A 19,158-nucleotide genomic window follows, 5' to 3' on the forward strand; every position below is an offset into this window, starting at 1 on the left:
TTCAGGGTTTATTTTGATTGAACAAAGTCATTCTGAGCTCCAAAATTGAATAGAATATCTTTTCAAGACCCCAGTTGACGTAAAGTAGCTGTATTTGAGTACCTAATGTTAAAAAAAAAAAAAACCAAGTACACAGTGTAGCAAAGATATTCAGCCAGAGCCATTTTTGGGGGCCATCTTTTAAAATTGTTATATCTCTGTCATGTTTTCTGCTGCAGCCAGAGATGATGTGCGGGGAAAAATCTGAGTGCTCGTGCTTGTCCCCTCTGCACCCCAGCCTGCTGCCTGCCGCAGCTCTGACTGTTAATAGCTGCGATGATGGATGCTGCTGTGTCTTCGGAGGGCAAAAGGGAGCTGGTGCTCTGCTGGCTAATTGCCAAGGCACACTGTTAATGAACTTTAATGCCGGGGGGGTCATGGGGCAGAGAAGTACCAAAGGGCAAAGCGCCAAGATTCCTTCCAAGGCGTCCTCTCGTCCCTGCAGGGTGCATGGCATGGCGGTATGAACTTCAGGCTTATTAGCAGTCAGGAGGAGAGACATTTCTAATGGAGAAATGTTAATGCCTTTTTAACCTTTTGGAAGCTCTGAGGACCACCTGCTGAGCAGGTATTTCTAACACCTCTTGCCCTTCTTGGAACAGGTCCCAGGAAAGGCTAATGGCATCTTCTGCCATGATCCTCTTAAGCCAGGCTCTGCCCTGTCTGCCATGCAGTGATGGTTCCCGTAGGTTTGAGTCCCCAGGAGGGGCTCTCCCCTGTGCCCCGTGGGATGGCTTTGGAGCCAAGCTCCGCTTTGGACTCCTGAGCATGGTCCTGAGGTGGAGAATAATAGCAATATCCTCTCAAAATAATCAGTGAACAGTTAATAGAGAGGATTTTGCCATTATTCCTTCTTCCCTCCTCTCTGCGGGCAGGATCCAGCCCGGTTTCCCCGGGGCTAGGGCCAGCCATGCCTCAGCCCCACCGGAGCCTCCCCGGCAGCCGGAACCTTCGTGCAGGAGCAGCCGCGTGCCCCCGGAGCCGTCCCGGCCGGACCGCCCGCCTCTGGGGTCCGCTTTGGCCGCGCACCCAGGCGGGGGAGCGGCGGAGCATCCGGCATGTTTACGGCGGCGGCCGAGAGCTTCCTCAAGCAGGCGAGGTACCGGGAGGGCTGGGGCACCGGGAGGAGTGCTGACACCCCGGGGTGGGTGCTGAGGTACCGGGGGAGGGCGGCAGGGCTCCCTCGGGGCGGGCCGGGGTCCCGTCGGAGGTACCGGCCCTGGGGCGGGCTGAGGGGGGAGCCGGGCCCCGGCGCTGCCTCGGCGGGGCGGGGGTGGTAGTGGGTGCACCCCTCCAGCCCCGGGGCTTCCGAGGAGGGCCAGGACTTGGCCCCGAGCGGAGGGGCCGCGGCCGGGGTCCCGACGGCCGCTGCCCCTTGCCAGGGAGATCCAGGAGGAGGAGCTGCGCAGATTCGCCTCCCGCGTCGCCGCCCTGCTGCAGGGCGCGGAGCTGGGCCCCGAGGCCGCCGACTGCCTCCAGAGGCTGCACCTCGCCGTCGCCGCAACCAAGTACCCCCGCAAGTGAGTGGCCTTGTGTCTCTCTGATGGTCGTAAGAAGCAAAGCGTTACTTTCTTGCAAAAAAAAAAAAAAAAGGGGGGGGGGGAGGCGCTAGTGCTTTAAAAATTGCCCTGTTTTGAAAACACTGAGCTCGATATAAACGTAAAGCCCCTTTTTGCCTTCTTTTCCCCATTGCTAAGTAGAAGATGCCTACCTCCTTTTGCAGTGAGGGTAACAAGTATTTGTGCCACTGAGTGGTCTTTCAAGCTGTGCTAAGGAACAAAATTCAGAAGCGGAGAAGATAAGATGGTATTAGTTAGGATTACTGTCAAGGGAGATCGTTCCAAGACCAAGAATATGCAGGACATAAATCTCTGAATCTTTTCTTGCCTTGTAGTGATGCTTTACTGTGACTCTTGCAGGCTAGATGGCAAGTTTGTGGAACTGTTGCAGACAGTGCTGTGTTCGTCCAAGTGCCCTGAGCAGATTCAGGTGTTATGTGCTGCCATCCTGAGAGAGATGTCACCTTGCAATGATCTGAGCCTCTCCTGTGATGAGATTCAAGATACAAAGCTCTTGAGCCTGGTATCCTCCGTCCTTTTGGTGCAGGTAAATGACCTGTCAAGTCAGAAATCTTCCCTTGTCAATATGGATTTGCTTTCTGATTGTTCCCTGTTTGCTGAGCTCAAGGAGAGTGAAAATCAATTGAAAGTTTCTAGGAAAAAAACAGAAGCATTTCCATGTTCGTTTAAGGAACCTGATTATTCTACTTTGTGTAGGAAAAAATGGTAACTTTTTGTGTTTAGTATTTGATAAAAAAGACTGCTTAAAATTGTGCTGTGTACAGACTGAGGGCCTCAAGTAGGCTTGTAACTACCTGGGAGCAGAAATGAACATTTTAGTGCTAGCTGCTGTAATAGACTTCAAGTCAGGGCTCCTTGAACCTGTAGAGCAAAAGATTTGAGAGTGAATTTATTACGACTACTTTTTCTTTTTATGGTACTGGCTTTCATGTTCAAATGTAAAAAAATATACATAGAACCTATAAAACATGTAGGGCTATAAATGTGGATAGTGTTTCAAAAATTTAGATTCTTCATGGAGAAGAAAACATGAGGACCTTCCTGTTTTGAGTGTTGCCTGCATTGACTACCCTCTGGGGAATAAGCTGGAAACTTTTTTTTCTTTTCTTACCTTTTATTTTTTTACTATTATTGTGCCTATTAAAGATAAAATATTTTTCTGAAACTTCTGAGTTTCACTGTGTGCTTAGAAATGCCTCCTACATTTCTGATTACTGCTCTGAGTCTTGCTTAGCTAGAGGAAATGAAAACATAGAAACAGAAAACAGTGTCGTATTACTTACATGCTGCCTTACAAAGCACCTCCCTCTCATATCCAGCCTTGAGACTGTCTTGCAGTTCTACAATATAAAAACATACCCTGTGTGTTAATTTTTGTTAATTACAACTAAAACCATGAAGATATTTTCATCAATTTTTTATGTTACTAAAACTTACTATAATTTAGCCATTTCAGTATCACTTCTCTAACACGGCGTGCAATGAGCAGCAGCCTGACTCATGAAAGCAGCCACACTTCAGCAGAGCCTTTAAAAACATCTTCTGCCTATTTTCATTTGTCACTGCTTTGGGTGGAAATCATCCTCCTTCTCTTTGCCCCCCTGCCCCCCTTGGCTCTGCAAAGCTGATGTTCTTTTTGTAAAGCTTTTGGCTTTCCAGAAAACACAGCCTCTGGTGTTGCATTAGGAGCTGGAAACCTGCCATTCATTTGAGTTCAGTCAGGTTTTCCTCTGAGCAACAAGAGATGTGTCAGCAGCACACATAAGTAGCCCCATCATTTGCAGTGGGCTGCAGCAGTGTATCTGCGGCAGGATCAGGGTTGTCTCTTCTATTTTCCTTCACTGCATAGATCCCCATCCCCAAACCTTAAAACTTCTTTGTATGTAAACCTAAAACTTTTTTGTCTGTATGTTGCTTTGGTCAATTTATTCACGTCTATGCATGAGAGAAGCACTGAAATTAGCCCAGTCATGTGTGAGGTTCCCCCATGAAGTTCCTCATTGGAAGCTCGCCTGCGATTTCTGAATTCCTTATAGTGTTCTGATACAAATCTGACTATTAGATGGGGAGTGTCAGAGACTGGTGTTTGTTCACTGCCCTCAGCAGCCAGCTATCCAAGATCCTGAGCAGTAGAGAAGGTTTACTTTTTGTTGGCATGATGACATTAACGGAGAAAGAAAACCTGTCATCTTTAACAAAGTTTTCTTGGACAGAAGGGTTTGACAGCATCTCAGAGCCACAGCTATAACAGCCTCCAAAAGAGGAAGCTGCACTATTTTCCACATTGTGAGGATATGGACTAACCAGAGAGTCCTAGGACATGTTGCAACAGTCCATTTGCTGTTCATAAATTTCTAATTTAACAATTGAGCTAGCAAACTGACCACATGGGGAGTGGTTAGTGCTAGTACACTCTGCTCTAGAATTGATGGATAATAGTGTTTCATTTGAAGACATCCATTGAAGTTCTTAATTTCCACTTCAGGTGATGGTTGTCCACAAACCTATTGCTCCATCAAAGTACTCTCCCCTCCTGGGATCTGTGAATTCACATCACAGATGATCTCTGTAAAATGTGGTAAAATAGCCTGTGCTTAAGTTCTTTTTATGTTTGACATTGGTATTGATGCCTGGTGGAAGAGTTTGTATGGTATTGGTCTCTAGCACTAGCAGATCTGCCTAGCTTTACCTCTGCTTTATTTTTAAGGGAAATAAGAAGGCTGAAGTGTCCGCTGTGGGGCAGCGTATTGTAAAAGTCCTCGAAAGAAGACTGCCTGAGGGTCAGAGTGCTCAGTACCTTCTTCCTGTCCTGTCAAATGTCATCACTATTTCACCAGAATCTCTAAGTGAAGGTAAATATATAGGAAGGCCTGAGATTACCATCTGGCTGTGATGTGTATAGCGATCAGAAGACTCTCTGAAGGCTTTGGCTAGGAGTAGGACTTGGAAACTGCTGTTAAAAGTGATATCTGCCACAAGGAAAGTGAACTTATTGGGCGAGATATGTTCCACCACTCAAAAATGGGACTTGGCCTTCAGCTGCTTTGGCCCCTTCTGGGGGCCAGAGTCTCTGTTCTGTATGGATTTGTATCACAGTAACATGTACCCTAGCTAAGGTCTCCAGGTGCAGTAGGAGTGTGAAATTGCAGCTATCCGGAAGAGCATCAGGCAAAGTGAGAGACAGAAAGAGAGATGTGCCTGTGTATCTGTTCAAGAGAACAGCAAAAACACCTAGGGGTACTCTTCATAGGAGAGGTAGGACTGTATGGGTAGTGGTGAGCGATATGCCCTGGTGAGTAAACCATAGGAGGGCATTCCAGGCTTAAAATCATGAGGAGTTGTGTTGTGAGCAAGAGTCTGTTTCTGGGGGTTTCCTGTGAGGTTTGCCTATGTCATGCAGTATGCAGGAGAAGCTTTGGGGAGGACACTGGGCTGGCGTGTATGGGCTGGCTGAGCGGGCAGGATTACCTGCCTTAGCTTCTGCATGTTCTCTGTGAGGGATTTATGCCTTTGTCTGCAGAGCTGAAGCCAGCCAGTGCCTGAATAGATTTGACCGTATTTTTGCACCTTCCTCCTAATAGCAACTGTGGATGGAGGCAAAGCAACAAGTACCTCTTTACTGATCTGGTAGCCCAAGTCCTTGGTTCCAGCACTTACTCCCTGACTTTTTGTCTGAGGAAAGAGGCAAAATAATAATGAGACTGATCCAGTGGCTAGGAGTGAGAAAAGGACACAGAGCTCTGAAATGAGTGTGAGCAATCCTGGACTCTGAAGTAGTATGAGGAGGTGTATAGGGCATCCACCTTGGCGTACCAATCCATCTTGGGGTACCAATATCTTTACTGATGGCTGGGTCAGAGAGACAGTGATCTAGGCTGGAGGACAAGCACAGCAATTGAGGGGTAGCAGGGGTATGTTGTAGAGGCTGCTTCTCTGCCCGACCTAGCAATGACCCTGTGACTTTCCTTGTACAGAGCATACCAATGTAGTCAGTAAAAAGATGGCCGACTGGCTGAGGTATGCGAGTATTCAGCAAGGAGTCGCTCAGCCCTCTGGAGGCTTCTTCTCCAATCCCAGAACCAGACAGGTAAGTGCTGAGTTGCTGTGGTCATCTCACAGGGGCATTTGTTAGTCAGTTACCTGCTGTTTCAGGTTCCTAAAATCAGCTTCTTTTGGGAAATGGTAACCTAGAAGTGCTGCTGTTTGTCACTTTTTGTGGGGTAAATGGTCAAGACACATAGGAAAGCAAAGTAGGGTGATTTATAGCTCCAAGATTTAGGAGTTCTGCTGTACAGCCAGAGCTTTGATCCTTGAAGTAGTTTTGACGGGAGGGTCTTTTAGTGACCATGTACCTCAGAGTAAAAGCTGATTGCAAATGAGGCCTGTGTCAGAGAGAGGGGAAAGGATCCAACACAGTTGGCTTTTCTCTCTCTGAATAACTGCCCCCCTGCAGGCCCCATAGTACATATAAACGAGGGCTGCTTGTCTCCATGGGCTCAGTGGAGTTTTCCCTGCTTTCTCACTTAGCCTCTCCCTGGGGATCTGACCTGCTGCATCTTTTCTCATAGCCTGGTCCTGTCACAGAGGTGGATGGCGCCATTGCCACAGACTTCTTCACAGTGCTCTCAGTGGGTCAGTACTACACACAGGACCAGTGGCTCAACGTGCAAGCCTTCTCCATGCTGCGAAATTGGCTGCTGTGCTATGGGGGCAAGGGGTTGAAGACCCCTAATTCAGGTACGAACTGAAGGGCTGCAGGCCAGTGTGGGCTGCACCCCCAAGACGGGCGTGTGCTCTGAGATGATTAGGTGGCTGCATCAGCAACCCAGCAAGTGGCAGGAATATGGGCAAGAATTCAGAGCTCTTGAACTAGGATCAGAGAAACTTTGGGAAGGAATATCATAAAACTTCCTGGTTGATCCTTATTGACCCTTCCACAAGGAATTATTTGTTCAGTGAGTCCCCTGGTTTCAGGCAAAACCCCATGGGTCCCTGAGAAAAAAGGCCTGGCTGGTGGGAGACAGCATCTCCTTAGTGTTCTTATAATACTCCCTTCTTCCCCAGCCTCCTTTTTTTTGCAGTGCACCTGGGGATAGGCAGCTCCCTTGCTGTTGCTGGGCAGCTGTGTGGGTTACATTGCCCATGAAGTGAGCTGTTATGTGGTAACCTTTATTCTGTAGATGACAAATCAGGAATGGACAGATCTGTTATGTCCGTGGTCTCAACTACCTCCACATCTAGTCGCCTGCTTCCCCCAAAGGAGCGTCTGCGGGAGAAAGCCTTCGAGTACTGCCAGCGTCTTATTGAGCAGAGCAACCGGCGTGAGTCTTGCCATGAACCCTCCTTGGAGTTCTCTTGGTAGCGTTCTTGAAAACGTTTCTCATTCACTGCCTCTTTGGGCTGGGATCTCCCTCTCTAGAGTCCGCAGTCAGGCTCTAGGCATGGGACCTGTTGCAGCTTCTGGTGCAAGTCGTTGGCCAGCCCTGAGCTGGGGTGTTGGGAGGGATTTGGAGGCAATGGCCGTGTTCTGCCTCCTACCCTTGCTTTGCAGGGAGGGCTGTGGAACTTGGTTCTCATTACTCTGGAATTGGGATCAGTATGTGTTCCCACCTGTCCTGAAATCTGGGTTAGTGCTCAAAGTAACAGCCTGATATTCCTGTTTGGACTCAAAGTTTAACTTGGACTCCTTTCTCTGGCAGGACCCCTGAAGAAAGATGATGGAGACCTGCAGAAAGCTGTAAATACACAGAGGTAGGGCTGAAACTCTGGGAGTTGTGGCTTCCTCACTCTGATCTAACTCTCTGCTCTCCTGTAGTGTCTCATTGAGGCAGTGACAATCATGGACATCATCTGCAAACAGGACTCCTCCTACGTGTACCGCGCAGTCTCCTTCCTGAAAGTCCTGCATGGCAGAATCTGTGCAGATGCCACTTATGCCAGGGCACTACTGCCCATTGCCCAGTTCTTCCTGAACCACAGTAAGTCATCAGCTCTCACCCCCTCCTCCATGATCTAGTCTTGCATACTCTTAGCACAGCCTTTTGTCCTGGCAGTTTGCTGGCTGCCAGAGCTGCTAATTCAGCTTTGGCTGTACTCTGGGATGGATGATCCCACTCCAGGAGACCCAGCAGCTGGGGTGTCCTGTACTCTTTAGAAAAACATAACCCAGATTTAGCTTAGCCCCCGGAGCCCCTGTGGGCAGGGCTGCTGGGTGGGCTGTGCTCAGCAACATGCTGTGTCCTCCCAGGCAAAATGTCAGCTGTGGACTCCAATGCAATCTACAAGCACTTATTCACTGATATCCCGGCTCAGCTCTTCCACAACCCATCACTGGCCTTCGAATTTGTCCAGTTCTGCAAAGACAACAGCCAGCTCTTCACTGAGACCTCCAGCATATTCAGGCAGAGCTTCCCAAATCTCTTCAAGGTACAACTTGCTGGAGCAGCACAGGAGCCTGCTGCACGTTCCTTTCTGTGCCCCAGAACTTTCTGTTTGCACCCCAGAGCCCTCCGTGTGCCTCCATGGCAGTGCTAGGGAGAGCACAGGCAAGAGGGACTGTTATAAAAGCAAGTGCGAGTTTGAAGAGAGAAGAGGGTTCTGGGTGTGATTAGCACTGCCAGTAGAGGAGAGTCTGCGTTAGTATTACTGCCAGTGGGTTGGGAAATGCATTAAACACAGGACACAGTGCTTTGTTTCTGGAAAACTTTAATAAGTTGCAGCTTGCCAGCCACTGAACCAGCTGCCAGAGGCCTGTGTTGAGCTTCCAGCAGCCTCCCAGGTTTTGACCAAACCCTCAGACTTCTCTAGTTTTGCTTTTCAGAAGTGACTTTCCCTTCCCTATCCCTTTTGGTCACAGTGTGAGAATCGTCTGGGTGTGTGGTGGAGTAGCAGGGATAGTGCAGCAGTTTGTGCTTGTTCCTTGCAGTTTCTGGCATGGAACAGCCCACCCCTTATCTCTGAGTTTGTGGACCTTCTCCCATTTCTGCTGGATGCAGGCACAGCTGTTGAGATCTTCCATTTGCTGCTTGACCTGCCCTGTTTGACAGCAGCTCTGGACATCCAGCTGAGGTAATGCTACCTTCCCTTCCTCTCGCTTGCTAATCAGGGTCTTGACATTGACCATAGCCTAGTACATGCTTTTCTGAGCCTCAGCAGCCCTCTGGCTGCTGCTGTCACAGAATGAGAGGCATCTGCTACAGTCAGGTTAACACAAAGCTGCACAGATGTCAGCCCGGTTTTCCTAGTAATGTGCTGTGCATGGGAAGAGAAGGTGACCAGCTCTTACACTTGGGTACTGGACTGTCTTTGGGGCTCAGGGAGCTGTTGTTATTCCCCTCTCCATATCCAGCTCCAAACAGTTGCCACATGCTGGAGTGTCTGCTGTGAGCCACCACCTCAACACGGAGATGTGGGCTACCTGGCCTTCCCTCTCTGCTCTTACCCATCTTTTCTGGCTTTGTTCTCCTAGAGGCATACAGAGGTTTCTTCCTGAGGTCATTAGGAACTGTGAGTCTCCAGGAAGATGGGGTAGGACTGGGACTGGCTTTCACTGCTATACCTCTGCTCTTCCTTGTCTTCCCTGACATTAGCATCTCTTTCTGGAGTGCTCAGAAAACGGAGTCATCCTAGAGGCAAGATGTTGGTGGGCTTTGATGACTGAGGGATACAGAGTGCCATTTTCCCCTTTCCCAGGAGTGATACAGAAGCAATTCTGGAACTATTGCCCGAGCCCAGCGGGTCTGAGCTCATAATTTTCTGTCATCCTGGTTCTGTGGCTTCCAGAGGGCCTGGATTAGACCAACTTGCTGTCCCTGTTTCAGTGGAAAGGGAGTTACTCCATCGTTCAGGATCCCAGCTATGCCCTGGCCCATTCTCATAATGCAGCACGTTTTGTGTGTGCCTCCTGCTAGGTCAGCTGCTCTTCCCACCTCCGAGAGGGCTGCCAGCGACCCAGGTGTGCAGCCGGCCACCTGTCTGGAAGCCTTTCGCCATCCCCTCTACAAGAGCGTGTTCCAGTATCTTCTCCGCACCAAGTCTGCTCCCGAGGACGCCCCAGAGAGGTAGGAGGCTGCTGTAGGAGGCTGCCACAAGGGTTTGGTTCAGCCATCCAGCTCTGGGAGGCAGCGCTGGGATTGCTGGGAAAGGCATAGCTGCTCTCAGCTGGGGTGAGGTGGATTTGATCTTCCCTGTGTTAGCTTTGCCAAGCGTTCAAAGGCCTTGTGGGGGGATAGGGAAGGGCAGCCAGGAGAGTAGCTGGGAACAAGCCTTCAACAGTAACTCTTCCATTGCCCGCAGGCTGATTCCACTTCGGCAGCTGCTGGGATCCCTTGCCAGCAGCCCAAGGGTCATGCAATGTGCGGAGACTGTCCCTGTCTTACTGGAGCTCTTTTTCAGGGTGGTGGCAGAGGTAGGCCCTTTTGGGGGAGTTTGGCTCCCAGTCGTGCCACGGGGATCTCTTGTTATGTGAAGAGCAGCTGTAGAAGCAAAATTGTTAGGACACTGCAGCTTCAACAGAGGGGTGCATGAAGGGAGGATGGGATGGTCTAATACTGGCATGAACCAGCACTGAGCTGGCTGCTTCATCTGGAGAAGCAGAAAAGCTCCATGGTGCAGTGTCAGGCTTCACGCTGTTCTCTCAGCCAGCTGTAAAGGAGGTGGGTGAGAGCAGAATGAGTGCCTGATACCTGCTTTGTGCACTGCTCCCCTCCTGCTAGACCAGGCTGGTTCTGTGCCAGCCGTCTTATCTGGCTGGTTAGTTTGATTTTTGGCTGTTGGAAGTCACTGGTATTGCTGAAACAAGGGCTGTTTTTCAGTTTGCAGATGGGCAGCTGATAAACCACCTGGTGGTGCTGCTGCTACAGAGGAGTGACCAGCTCTATGAGATCCCAGCATTTAAAGATGACGTGTACAGGTGAGATGGGACAGGAGGCTCAGCCCAGCTCCCAGCTCTTCCACTGGCTGCAGCCTGGCAGCCCAGGGCAGCCCAGGAGCCTTTTCAGTTGTGGCCCAGTCCCTGCTGCAGCACATCTTTGGAGGATGCAAAATGGGAACTGCACCTTCAGCCCTGCTGGAAGCATCCTGAGTGTACAGCCACTGTGCCAGTGGCTGGGTGCTGCCAGCACCTTCTCGGTTTGGTGATGACCGCCTTGCCTGAGGTCTGAGCTCTGCCCGTCTCTCTCCTCCAGGGTGCTGAGCTCTCAGCTGGTGATGCTCTGCAAGCTGCACCCTGCGCTCATCGTGGAACTGTCCAAGGAGATTCTGGAGTTCTCAGGAACAGTCAGCAACATCCAGAACAAGGAGGCCATCTTCACCCACGTGGTAAGCAGGGCCTGCTTGCTTCTGGTTGCTCCAACTGCAGTATGATCTGTTGGTCACCTTCCCTTTCCTCCTCTCCTCTGTCCTAGCATTAGCTAATCTGATTTGCCATTCCCTAAAAATTATTCGATCCCCTTTCCTTCTGCTTACCCTGAGCACATCTGCCTTCGCTTCAGGTCTGGGCTATTGGAGAGTACATGTCTGTGTCCTATGACAAGCGCTGCACTGTGGAGCAGATCAACCGATTCTTTGAGACTCTAGAGGCCATGCTATTCGAAATCACCCAGCTCCGACCACTGGCTAGCACCCCCAGCTACGCACCCCGTGCCATCAGTGTCCTTATGGCCACCTTGACCAAGCTGGCAGCTCGCAGCCAGGACTTGATCCCCAGGTGAGGAGGGATGGCAGGGAAGGGCAAAAGGCTGAAACATGCAGATCTGGTGGGTCCAAACAGATGTTAGCTAGTGTTAAATAATCAAGCTTGGTAACTGATGGAACCTGAAACTGAAACAGGACAGAGGAAGCACGCTGTGGAGGAGCACAGTTTGGGGAAGTGGGATTCATCTGCTGACGAGCACTCTGTGCATCAGGAGGAGGGGGTGGGTAGCATCTGGTGTTCAGCTACAACAGAGCCTTTTGGAGTACACAGGCTTAAATAGTGACCTTGGTAGATGCAGAGGTCCTGCCAGCTGATAGCCATGTCCTTCTCTCTTGCAGGGTGTCCATGTTCCTGTCCAAGATGAGGACATTTGTGCAGAGCCCTGCTGTCACCTCTGTTTACTGCGAGGAGGACCTTGAGGAGATCCTTATCCGGGCAACTGAGCTCATGAACCTACTGAAAATGCCAAGCGTGGCTCAGTTTGTGTTCACACCACCTGTAGACGTGGCCAGTACACGGTTTCAGAGAGAGGTGAATGACTCCCTCCCTTTTGCCCTGAGGATAGTCACCCGTCTCCTAGAGCCGGCTCCTGGCTTCATGCCAGCATGAGGACATGAGGTTTCTGAGAGGCTCCAGCCTTTTTTGCAATTCATTGGACTCTGCTGATGCCCTGCTCTGAACTGGAGATGAGGAACAAATGATGGTGAATGAAACAGAAAACGGGAATAAGTAGAGCTGAGGCAGCTCTTCTGGTCTGAGGCTGTTTGTGTTTGTGTCTCCTAGCGCCTGTTGCTTTTCTATCTCCTAAGCTTGTCTTATCTGTCCCTGGCCAGTATGGATTGAAAATCCCAGTGGATTTCTGCACATGTGGCCTGAGGGTGAGTGCATGCATTAATATGCTGCCAGCACATGATGCCCCTTTGGAGACGCACCTCTTCTTCCCTCCCCTCCTCTGACTTGTTTATCCCTCCCCTTCGCCCTCGCTCTGCCCTGGCTATGCATGTTCTTCTTTCATTGCCTCTCTGCTTGCAGCAGATCAGCCAAGCAAAGGCCTGCACGAGGTGGAGAAAGCAGAAGTGACTCCATTAAGTCTGCTGCGAGCCCTCACTGCTCTTCTGTCTTACTATCAGAGTGAACATGTTGAGATCCACGAGACAGCTACCAGACAGGAGCTTAGAGAGATTTATTGATCCAGTTTATTGTTGACACCAAGAGGATTTCTTAACATACATCAGCCCCCTGTCAAACAGGCGCCATGCTGTGTTCTGTATCTGCATGAGAAGTTTATACACATTCAAGCTGTACAATATTAACAAATGGGGGAAGTAAATACATCCCACTGCTCCTCCCAGGAGAAGCAAGCCCTCATGCACACTAGTAAATAGCCGGATTTATTTACAGTCTATTTCAATATGTGACTGCACTGTGAGCAACATACAACTCTGGGGCTGTTTCCCGCCTCCAGGGGTGCCTGGAGAGTCAGGCTCAGTGGGGAGCAGAGGGTTGTGTTGGTACCGCTGGAGCTTGCCAGGGTGCAGCCCCAGTACTGTCTAGTGCAAACCAAGGCTTCCCTGAGCCTTGGCTCCCAGGCAGAGCGGAGTAAGGAGTGCATGCAGTTTGCCCAGGGGCTCTAGGCAGCCCATTTCCTGCCCTACAAACCTGCTGAGCTCCGGGGAGGATGACAGGCCAAGGTACCTACTTGATTCAAAGTCTAATGAATCACCAGGAGCCCTGTGGGGCCCTGAGCCTTTGCTCGCCTGCCCGGTACAGCTGAGTCAGTGGCAGGAGGGATGCATTGCTCCCAGTCCCTGCTGGGGCAGCACCCCAGGCCAGTTGGCGTGAGCATGGTCTAGCAGAGAAGCAAGGCACTAGTGTCTCAGTGAAGGTCTGTCTTGCCCTAGAAAAGGCAGGCCAGGCTGCATTGAAATCCAGTAGTGGAGTGTTTCCCCTGTGCAGATTGTTCTGACATCTCTCTCCTTCTGCAAAGCGCAAGATGAAGCACAGAAACCAAAACTACAGCAGTGAAGTATCTGAGGTTTAATTAAGGCCAACCCTGTTAAGCATCCCTTTTTTAGCATCACAGTTCTTGGAGAACTCTTGTTGTGAGATGCCATGTGAATCTGATTTGCTGCCAGAGCCTAGACCATGGTGGTTTAAGTGCAGGGTGTGATGTAGGGCTTTGCGGCAGGCTGTTTTAATAGGGTTTGGCTAAACTAGGTCTCGGTATCTGTCTACATGTGGAAATCGGGTTGCATTTATCCCGTTAATGTTGCTAAAGCAGAGAGAGGACTTGGCAGGCAGGAGGCCGGGTGTGCCGGGGACCAGCCAGCCACACGGTGGAGCTGCCACCTCAGCTCTGCTGACACCGTTCTGGTTGGCAGCAAATAGCAGAGCTGTTTCTGGGTCATTCAAGACTGACCTTCCAAAGCGAGCCTTTGCTGCCCGTCATCACCCGCCGGCATGTCAGCAGCGTGCGCTTCTGAGATGCTCTGAGCTGGGCAGGAAATAGGGTGGCATTATAATGGCCTGGCAAGGCTGGAGGGAGAGGACTAGGACATGGTGCCACAATGTTGTTTGTCTGCCTGGGCTAGTGTCAGCCACACCTGGGGTCTGGCACCTCACGCTGCCGGGCTCGCTCAGGTTCCTGGTGGCACAAACCCACCGTTCCCAGCTCACAGGCACAGAAGCACTAAGCTGGCTGTAGCCCCTTGGAGAAGACAACAACTCCTGCGTGGGGGAATTCTCTGCTGTGAATGCCCTGTGCTGCTGGGTCAGTCCTGGGGGCCTTCTGCCAGGATCACGGTGCCAGAGCCGGGCAATAAATCTGCATGAGCAAGGGCGAGAGAGTCCTTTTCTTCAGGGGGCTCCCCCCAGGACTCACAGGGAACTGCTGGTGCTGTCAGCCCTTTGCTGTAGCTGCTTCCCATCCCAAAGCAGGGGCGGGGGTGACGTGATTATAGCCCAGCAGCAGAAAGACACCTGACTTAGGGTATGGCACCGGGCAACTTAACTCCTAGCAATGCATCCTGCTTGGAATCCCGCTCCTGGGTGCTTGCGCTGCCTTTACCACCCCTTTTCCAGCCTGATGTGCCAGCACCTCAGGTGGCCACTGCTATAGCGACGCCCAGGCCTGCCCTACATACTAACCTTTAAATCCCAAAGGTGTTTCAAGCCTTCTGCCTGCCAGCGTGAGAGATCACGCAGAGCTGCCAGCCTAGAGGAACGGAGAAGCCTGCCTACGGCCCCCATGGGGGGAGCATCCCCTTCCTGTCCCCTGCCAGAGGGGATCAAGGAACAGGAAAGCTCCTGAGAAGGATGACACAGGGTATAAGGTGAGGCCAGGCAACTGATCAGGAATGATGCTCCCAGCCTGTGCAGCGGGAGAAGCATGCACCACCCTTGCATGTCCTTTCATCTGCTGCAGCACAGGGGCAAGGTGTTGAAAAGTAAATCAAGGGCAGCTGTGGAGTCCTGGTCCTCCCTCTTGCACTCCAGGCTCCCTGAGGGCAGCCTTAACCAGAGCTGCACTTGCAGGCTGCTGCAGAAGGACCCTTGTACCACAAGAACTAGGAGGAAGAGGAGCTGGAACTGATTTTTTTGGCTATTTCCATGTCCGACTTGGCAACCAGAAACCGCAGCTTCTTCCCTCCGGAGCGGATGAGGTCCACCGCACTGCAGAGAGTGGCAACAGGGAGAGAGGTGAATTCTGGCTCCCCACAGGCTGGCAGCCTCCCCAGGAGCCTGCCAGGTCATGGACATTTGCAAAACACCCCCCCCCCCCCCATTTGCAGAACACCCCCCACACTCTGTTTTGTTCCTGCTCGATGTTACAAGCAGGATCTCTTTCTCTTCTGCCTGTAGCTTTAGGGGGAGCCTGGCCTCCGTGCAAGTGCTGCCAGGACAAAGGCAAATGAGCCCTGAGCTGCTCTGCCCCGTGGGCACCGGGGCTCTGCCTCGGACAGCCAGGCAGGGTGCGAGCTGCTCCATCCCACTTTGAGAGGAAGCCTGGGGTGGGATGGGCTGGAGCAGCTCTGCATTGCTGAGACTCACCTCTGGGGCTCTCATTTATTTCCCAAATGTGCTCTCCAGCTTTTGCTCCCCAATCTCTCTTCCAAACCTCCAACCCAGCTGCCTTCCCCCCTTTCCAGTGTCCTGCACAAGTCGCTCCTCTCTCTGTGGCTTGCCCGTACCACAGCATCCTCTGTGTTGTTGGCTGGGACCGTTGCACCAGGCAGTCGGAGATCCTGTGCAGCTCTTTGCTGCAAACCAGCTGAAAACCTGGACTTGAGCGTTAACTCCCATGGTGCCAATACCAGACCGGGCCCTCCGGCGAGGTGCGACTCACCTTTGGTAGTCTGCCCCGATGAGACTGGTGCCATTGACAGCCAGGATGCGGTCCCCGATGGAGAGCCTGCCGTCGGCGGCTGCGGGGCTGTCCTCGATCAGGGTGCGGATGTAGATCCCCGGGGAGCAGAGAGGAGTGTGCTGTTGGCAGGGAAAGGTGGTGAGTGACCAGCCAGGGCAGAGGGGACACAAAAGGCTTGTGGTCCCAAAGGGCTGAGCTCCCCAGGCAGGGTGACAGCTCACAGCCAAGTGAGTGCCTGGTGCCAGGCAGGACCCTGGAGGTGCTGGGGAACATGATGGACGGATGCCAGAGACGGTGTCGTTAGCCGTAACAGGAAGGAAACATGAGCCTTCAGTTTTATATCAATTTATACAGAGAAAGGAGAGGTGGGGGCAATCTTCTTGTTCAGTTTAATTAAGAGTAAAGCATTGTTAACCTGCAGCCATCTTGGGATGGGAGCTCTTTGCTCACGGCTGTCCCAGGGGCTTGGTGATGCCCTGTTTCCTACTGACTAATGCACGGCCCTGAAAGGCCACTTAGTAAGATGATCCACTGCACTACGCCAGATTGCAATGCTGCCTTATGCAACGAGTGCCATGCTCTGACACCCCATGAGCCTCCCTGCTCCCCCTCCACTTCCCTTGCCATCCGCTGAAGGGTGGAGGAAAGACCTCAGCTGAGTCATTTTCCTTCCACAAGAGTGCTGAGCCTTTTGGTCTCTCCAGCTGCAGGCCAGTTGTGATGGACTTTGTACGCATGGCACAGAGACCTCCCGAGAGATCACTCTCTGCCTCATTTTCCCCAGGAGAAGCAGCCTAGCTCCCATGCGAAGCCATTAGCATCTTTGCTGGCTTTTCCTGGGGTATAAAACATGTCTCACATGTCCCACTCCAGCTATTTGGAGGGGCATCAGCCCTGTCCCGCGATCAGTGAGAACTTACCAAGCCATCAATCAGCCCCATCCCCAGCCCGATGGGTCCTCTCTCCAGCTCCACCACAAAGACATAGCAGAAGTCATCGGTGGCAGAACTGCAGCTGGAAGACTCTGGCGTGGGGTAGTCATAGGGGGTTGGCGAGCATCCTGGCAGCGGAAAGACCGACTTACCGCTCTGGCATTGCCCAAACCCAACCTCACAACCTCCCACAGAAAGCTGCCCCCCAAAACCCCATCAAAGCCAACCTCGGGTAGCCCCAGGGCTGGTTTTCTGCTAGGGCAGGAGCTGGATGAGATGCTTCATTTGCTCTCACCTGCCTTGTCCAAGCACTGACAAGTCCACACAGGAACCATGTGTACGGGGAGGGCTGTGGGGGAGAACGGCAGCAAACACCCTCGTGCCCCAATCCTCCACCCCCAAAGCAGGGCAGCGCCAACTTTCGGTACCTTCAGGGGTGCTGCCTTTGGTGCCATTCATCCCGTTCCTCCGGGGGTCCTGCAGCCCCTTGCCAGTGCTCTGCGGGGACTCTGGGCTCCCGGAGTCGAAGTTCAGAGGGGTGGTGGGTGGTGTCAGCAGGCAGGAGGGGTCTGTGGGTGCCATGCCAGCTTTGGGGGCCGGACCCCTGCCCAGCTGCAGCTGCTTGAGCTTCTCCTGGAGCTGCGGCTCGCCGGCAGGGTGCTCGCAGGGGCAGCCGTTGGTGGCCAGGCAGAGCGGGGGGCTCCCCTCCGGCTCGGCGCAGCCCCCCAGGGAGCAGTAGTCCTCCTGGGTGATGGTGCTTCCCGGCGCAGCAGCTGGGCTCTCACTCACCTCCAGGACATCTGGCTTTGTGCATGCCTCTTTCTTAAGAACAAGAAAAATGCTTTGTGGGATCCCCTGCATGTGCTTTTCACACCCTACCTGCACCCCACCACCCTGCCTGCTTTGCAGGCAGGACAGCTGCTGACTCCAGCCAAAGCCTTGGCAATTTGAACACCACCAGGGCTTGTCCTGGCTTCCCAGCACAGGTCCCACACCCCAGTTTTGTGACCAGGGCCATGCTGGGGATGCTCACAGCCAGCCAGGAGGGAACTCCTGGTTATGTCCCTGCTGGGGGATCTCATTGGAGGGGGACACAGGGGGAGCACGGCCCCTCCTGTGGCCCCAGAGCTGGGTGATGTGGCCCCAGGGTGATGGGAAGAGGTGGCGGTGCCTGCGGGTGCTGCAGTCAAGGGGCCCAGGGAGGGAGAGGAGGAGAAGGGGACCTGCTGGAGGGACATCCTCCCCAGGGAGCTGGAGACAAATGGCAGTTTAGCTTAGCACCCGTAGCACGTCTCGCCCTCCCTGTGCTTTATAGGCATTAGCTAATTAGTGCTTCTGTGCAAGCCTGCCTGGCTATGTGGGGACAGGCAGGGTGCAGGGCAGGGAGGACGGAGGAACACTGCAGGGAGAAGGGGAGCGCTGCCTACAGACATCCCCCCTTCCTCCCTCCTCCCCACTAACGAGATTGCTGGGACGAGCCTGTCCTTCCAGCTCACCTTCCCGCACCCCCCAGGCTGGGGGATTAGCAGCACTAATCCTTCCAGCAACTCTATATGAGGGCATTGCCACAGCTCCAGGCTGCAGGTGAGGGCAGCAAGCCCTTGGCACTGGGCTCGGCAGGGTCTCCAGAGGGACCCAAGATCCTCCTGCCCACCCAGGAGAGGAACAGCCCCTCCGTGGGGTACAGGCTACCTTTGGGAGTGCTGAGCCTGGCCCCTCGCTGGTGTGGGGGCTCTTGCTCTGCAGGCTCCAGAGGAAGTGGCGGATGTAAAGGAGGTGCCGGTAGATGTTGTCGTCCAACGTCTCCACTTCCAGGTCCACTTTGAAGCCCCCGCTGGGCAGGATGATGGGTGGGTGGTTGTCAAAGGACTCTAGCACCTCATCTGAAAGGTGGAGGGAGGAAGGCTAGCACTGGCCTGGGCTGCACCCCGCTCCGGCCTCCCGGCTCTCGTCCACATGCGGTCTCCCAGCTGGGACTGGGGACACGGTGAGCTGCGAGGCAGCAGCATCGCTCACTTCAGAATGCAGAAAGAGCCCCAAGTCCTTCTGTGTGCGCTTTGCATCCTTTGCAATGTCTGAACTGCAGGGCTGTGGTTATTCCTGATCACTGCAGTTACTACAGGACCCCCAGCGAGGGGAAGGGAACCGCCTGTTTGGTTTGTACATAAAAATCTTGGAGGGAGCCTGCGGGTGACCGGAGCACAGTGACCGGAGCAGCACTGAGCGCAAAGCCAGGGGCTCACCAGGCTGGAAGGTGGCTGGGCTCTCCTCCTCGCCGGGCTGCCACGCTGCGATGCAGCCCACATCCATCACCGCCTGGCACTGGCTCAGCACCCGGTAGAGCTGCGCGGGGCTCAGCGCCGGGAACTCAGTTCGCAGGGATGGCCAGGTCATCTGAGCAAGGAGACAGAGCGTGGGGCAAACAGTAGAGGTGAGGAGCTGCTTTCTCTGAGGAGCAGGGGCTCACAAGGGGGGATGGGAGGGAGAGGCTGGGCAAGATGGAGTGAGCCTGAGCATCCCCTCCTCGGTACTGCCCACCCACAGACC

The 19,158-nt window shown here is 52.9% G+C and overlaps 2 protein-coding genes across 5 annotated transcripts in view; one reads left to right on the plus strand and one right to left on the minus strand.

Moving 5' to 3' along the window:
* The first annotated feature begins 251 nt into the window (after positions 1-251).
* AP5Z1 (adaptor related protein complex 5 subunit zeta 1) lies at positions 252-12,072 on the plus strand. Of its 2 annotated transcripts, XM_087731613.1 has the most exons (18): positions 252-607; positions 915-1,138; positions 1,422-1,559; positions 1,959-2,145; positions 4,327-4,471; positions 5,594-5,706; positions 6,188-6,356; positions 6,800-6,940; positions 7,319-7,356; positions 7,435-7,597; positions 7,867-8,045; positions 8,545-8,687; positions 9,530-9,679; positions 9,915-10,026; positions 10,433-10,530; positions 10,805-10,937; positions 11,111-11,325; positions 11,652-12,072. In XM_087731613.1, the coding sequence occupies exons 2-18, from the start codon at positions 1,098-1,100 to the stop codon at positions 11,920-11,922; spliced, it is 2,436 nt and encodes an 811-aa protein (XP_087587739.1). In that variant the 5' UTR covers positions 252-607; positions 915-1,097; the 3' UTR covers positions 11,923-12,072. The 2 variants fall into 2 exon arrangements, with proteins under 2 accessions (XP_087587739.1, XP_087587738.1); XM_087731612.1 differs by having other exon boundaries at positions 252-1,138.
* Positions 12,073-12,491: 419 nt separating this feature from the next.
* RADIL (Rap associating with DIL domain) overlaps positions 12,492-19,158 on the minus strand; it is a 31,065-nt gene continuing 24,398 nt past the window's right edge. For all 3 annotated transcript variants that reach the window (XM_087731610.1, XM_087731611.1, XM_087731609.1), the window contains 6 exons: positions 18,855-19,005; positions 18,304-18,494; positions 17,040-17,433; positions 16,600-16,739; positions 15,659-15,798; positions 12,492-14,985 (listed from right to left, as the gene is read on the minus strand). In XM_087731610.1, the coding sequence (XP_087587736.1) occupies positions 14,880-14,985; positions 15,659-15,798; positions 16,600-16,739; positions 17,040-17,433; positions 18,304-18,494; positions 18,855-19,005 (1,122 nt within the window). In that variant the 3' untranslated portion in view covers positions 12,492-14,879. The remainder of the gene's footprint in view (positions 14,986-15,658; positions 15,799-16,599; positions 16,740-17,039; positions 17,434-18,303; positions 18,495-18,854; positions 19,006-19,158) is intronic.

Source organism: Nipponia nippon, unplaced genomic scaffold (assembly GCF_047370975.1).
Source record: "Nipponia nippon isolate SJK-2023a ecotype South Korea unplaced genomic scaffold, ASM4737097v1 scaffold_5, whole genome shotgun sequence".
NCBI classification, from domain to species: Eukaryota; Metazoa; Chordata; class Aves; order Pelecaniformes; family Threskiornithidae; genus Nipponia; species Nipponia nippon.

Excerpts from the sequence above, each read along its gene's own strand:
- AP5Z1 (XM_087731612.1), top strand. The coding sequence starts at position 1,098 with ATGTTTACGGCGGCGGCCGAGAGCTTCCTCAAGCAGGCGAG. Across the intron at positions 6,357-6,799 it reads GTTGAAGACCCCTAATTCAG|ATGACAAATCAGGAATGGAC; the intron begins GTACGAACTGAA and ends TTTATTCTGTAG. Across the intron at positions 10,531-10,804 it reads TTTAAAGATGACGTGTACAG|GGTGCTGAGCTCTCAGCTGG; the intron begins GTGAGATGGGAC and ends TCTCTCCTCCAG.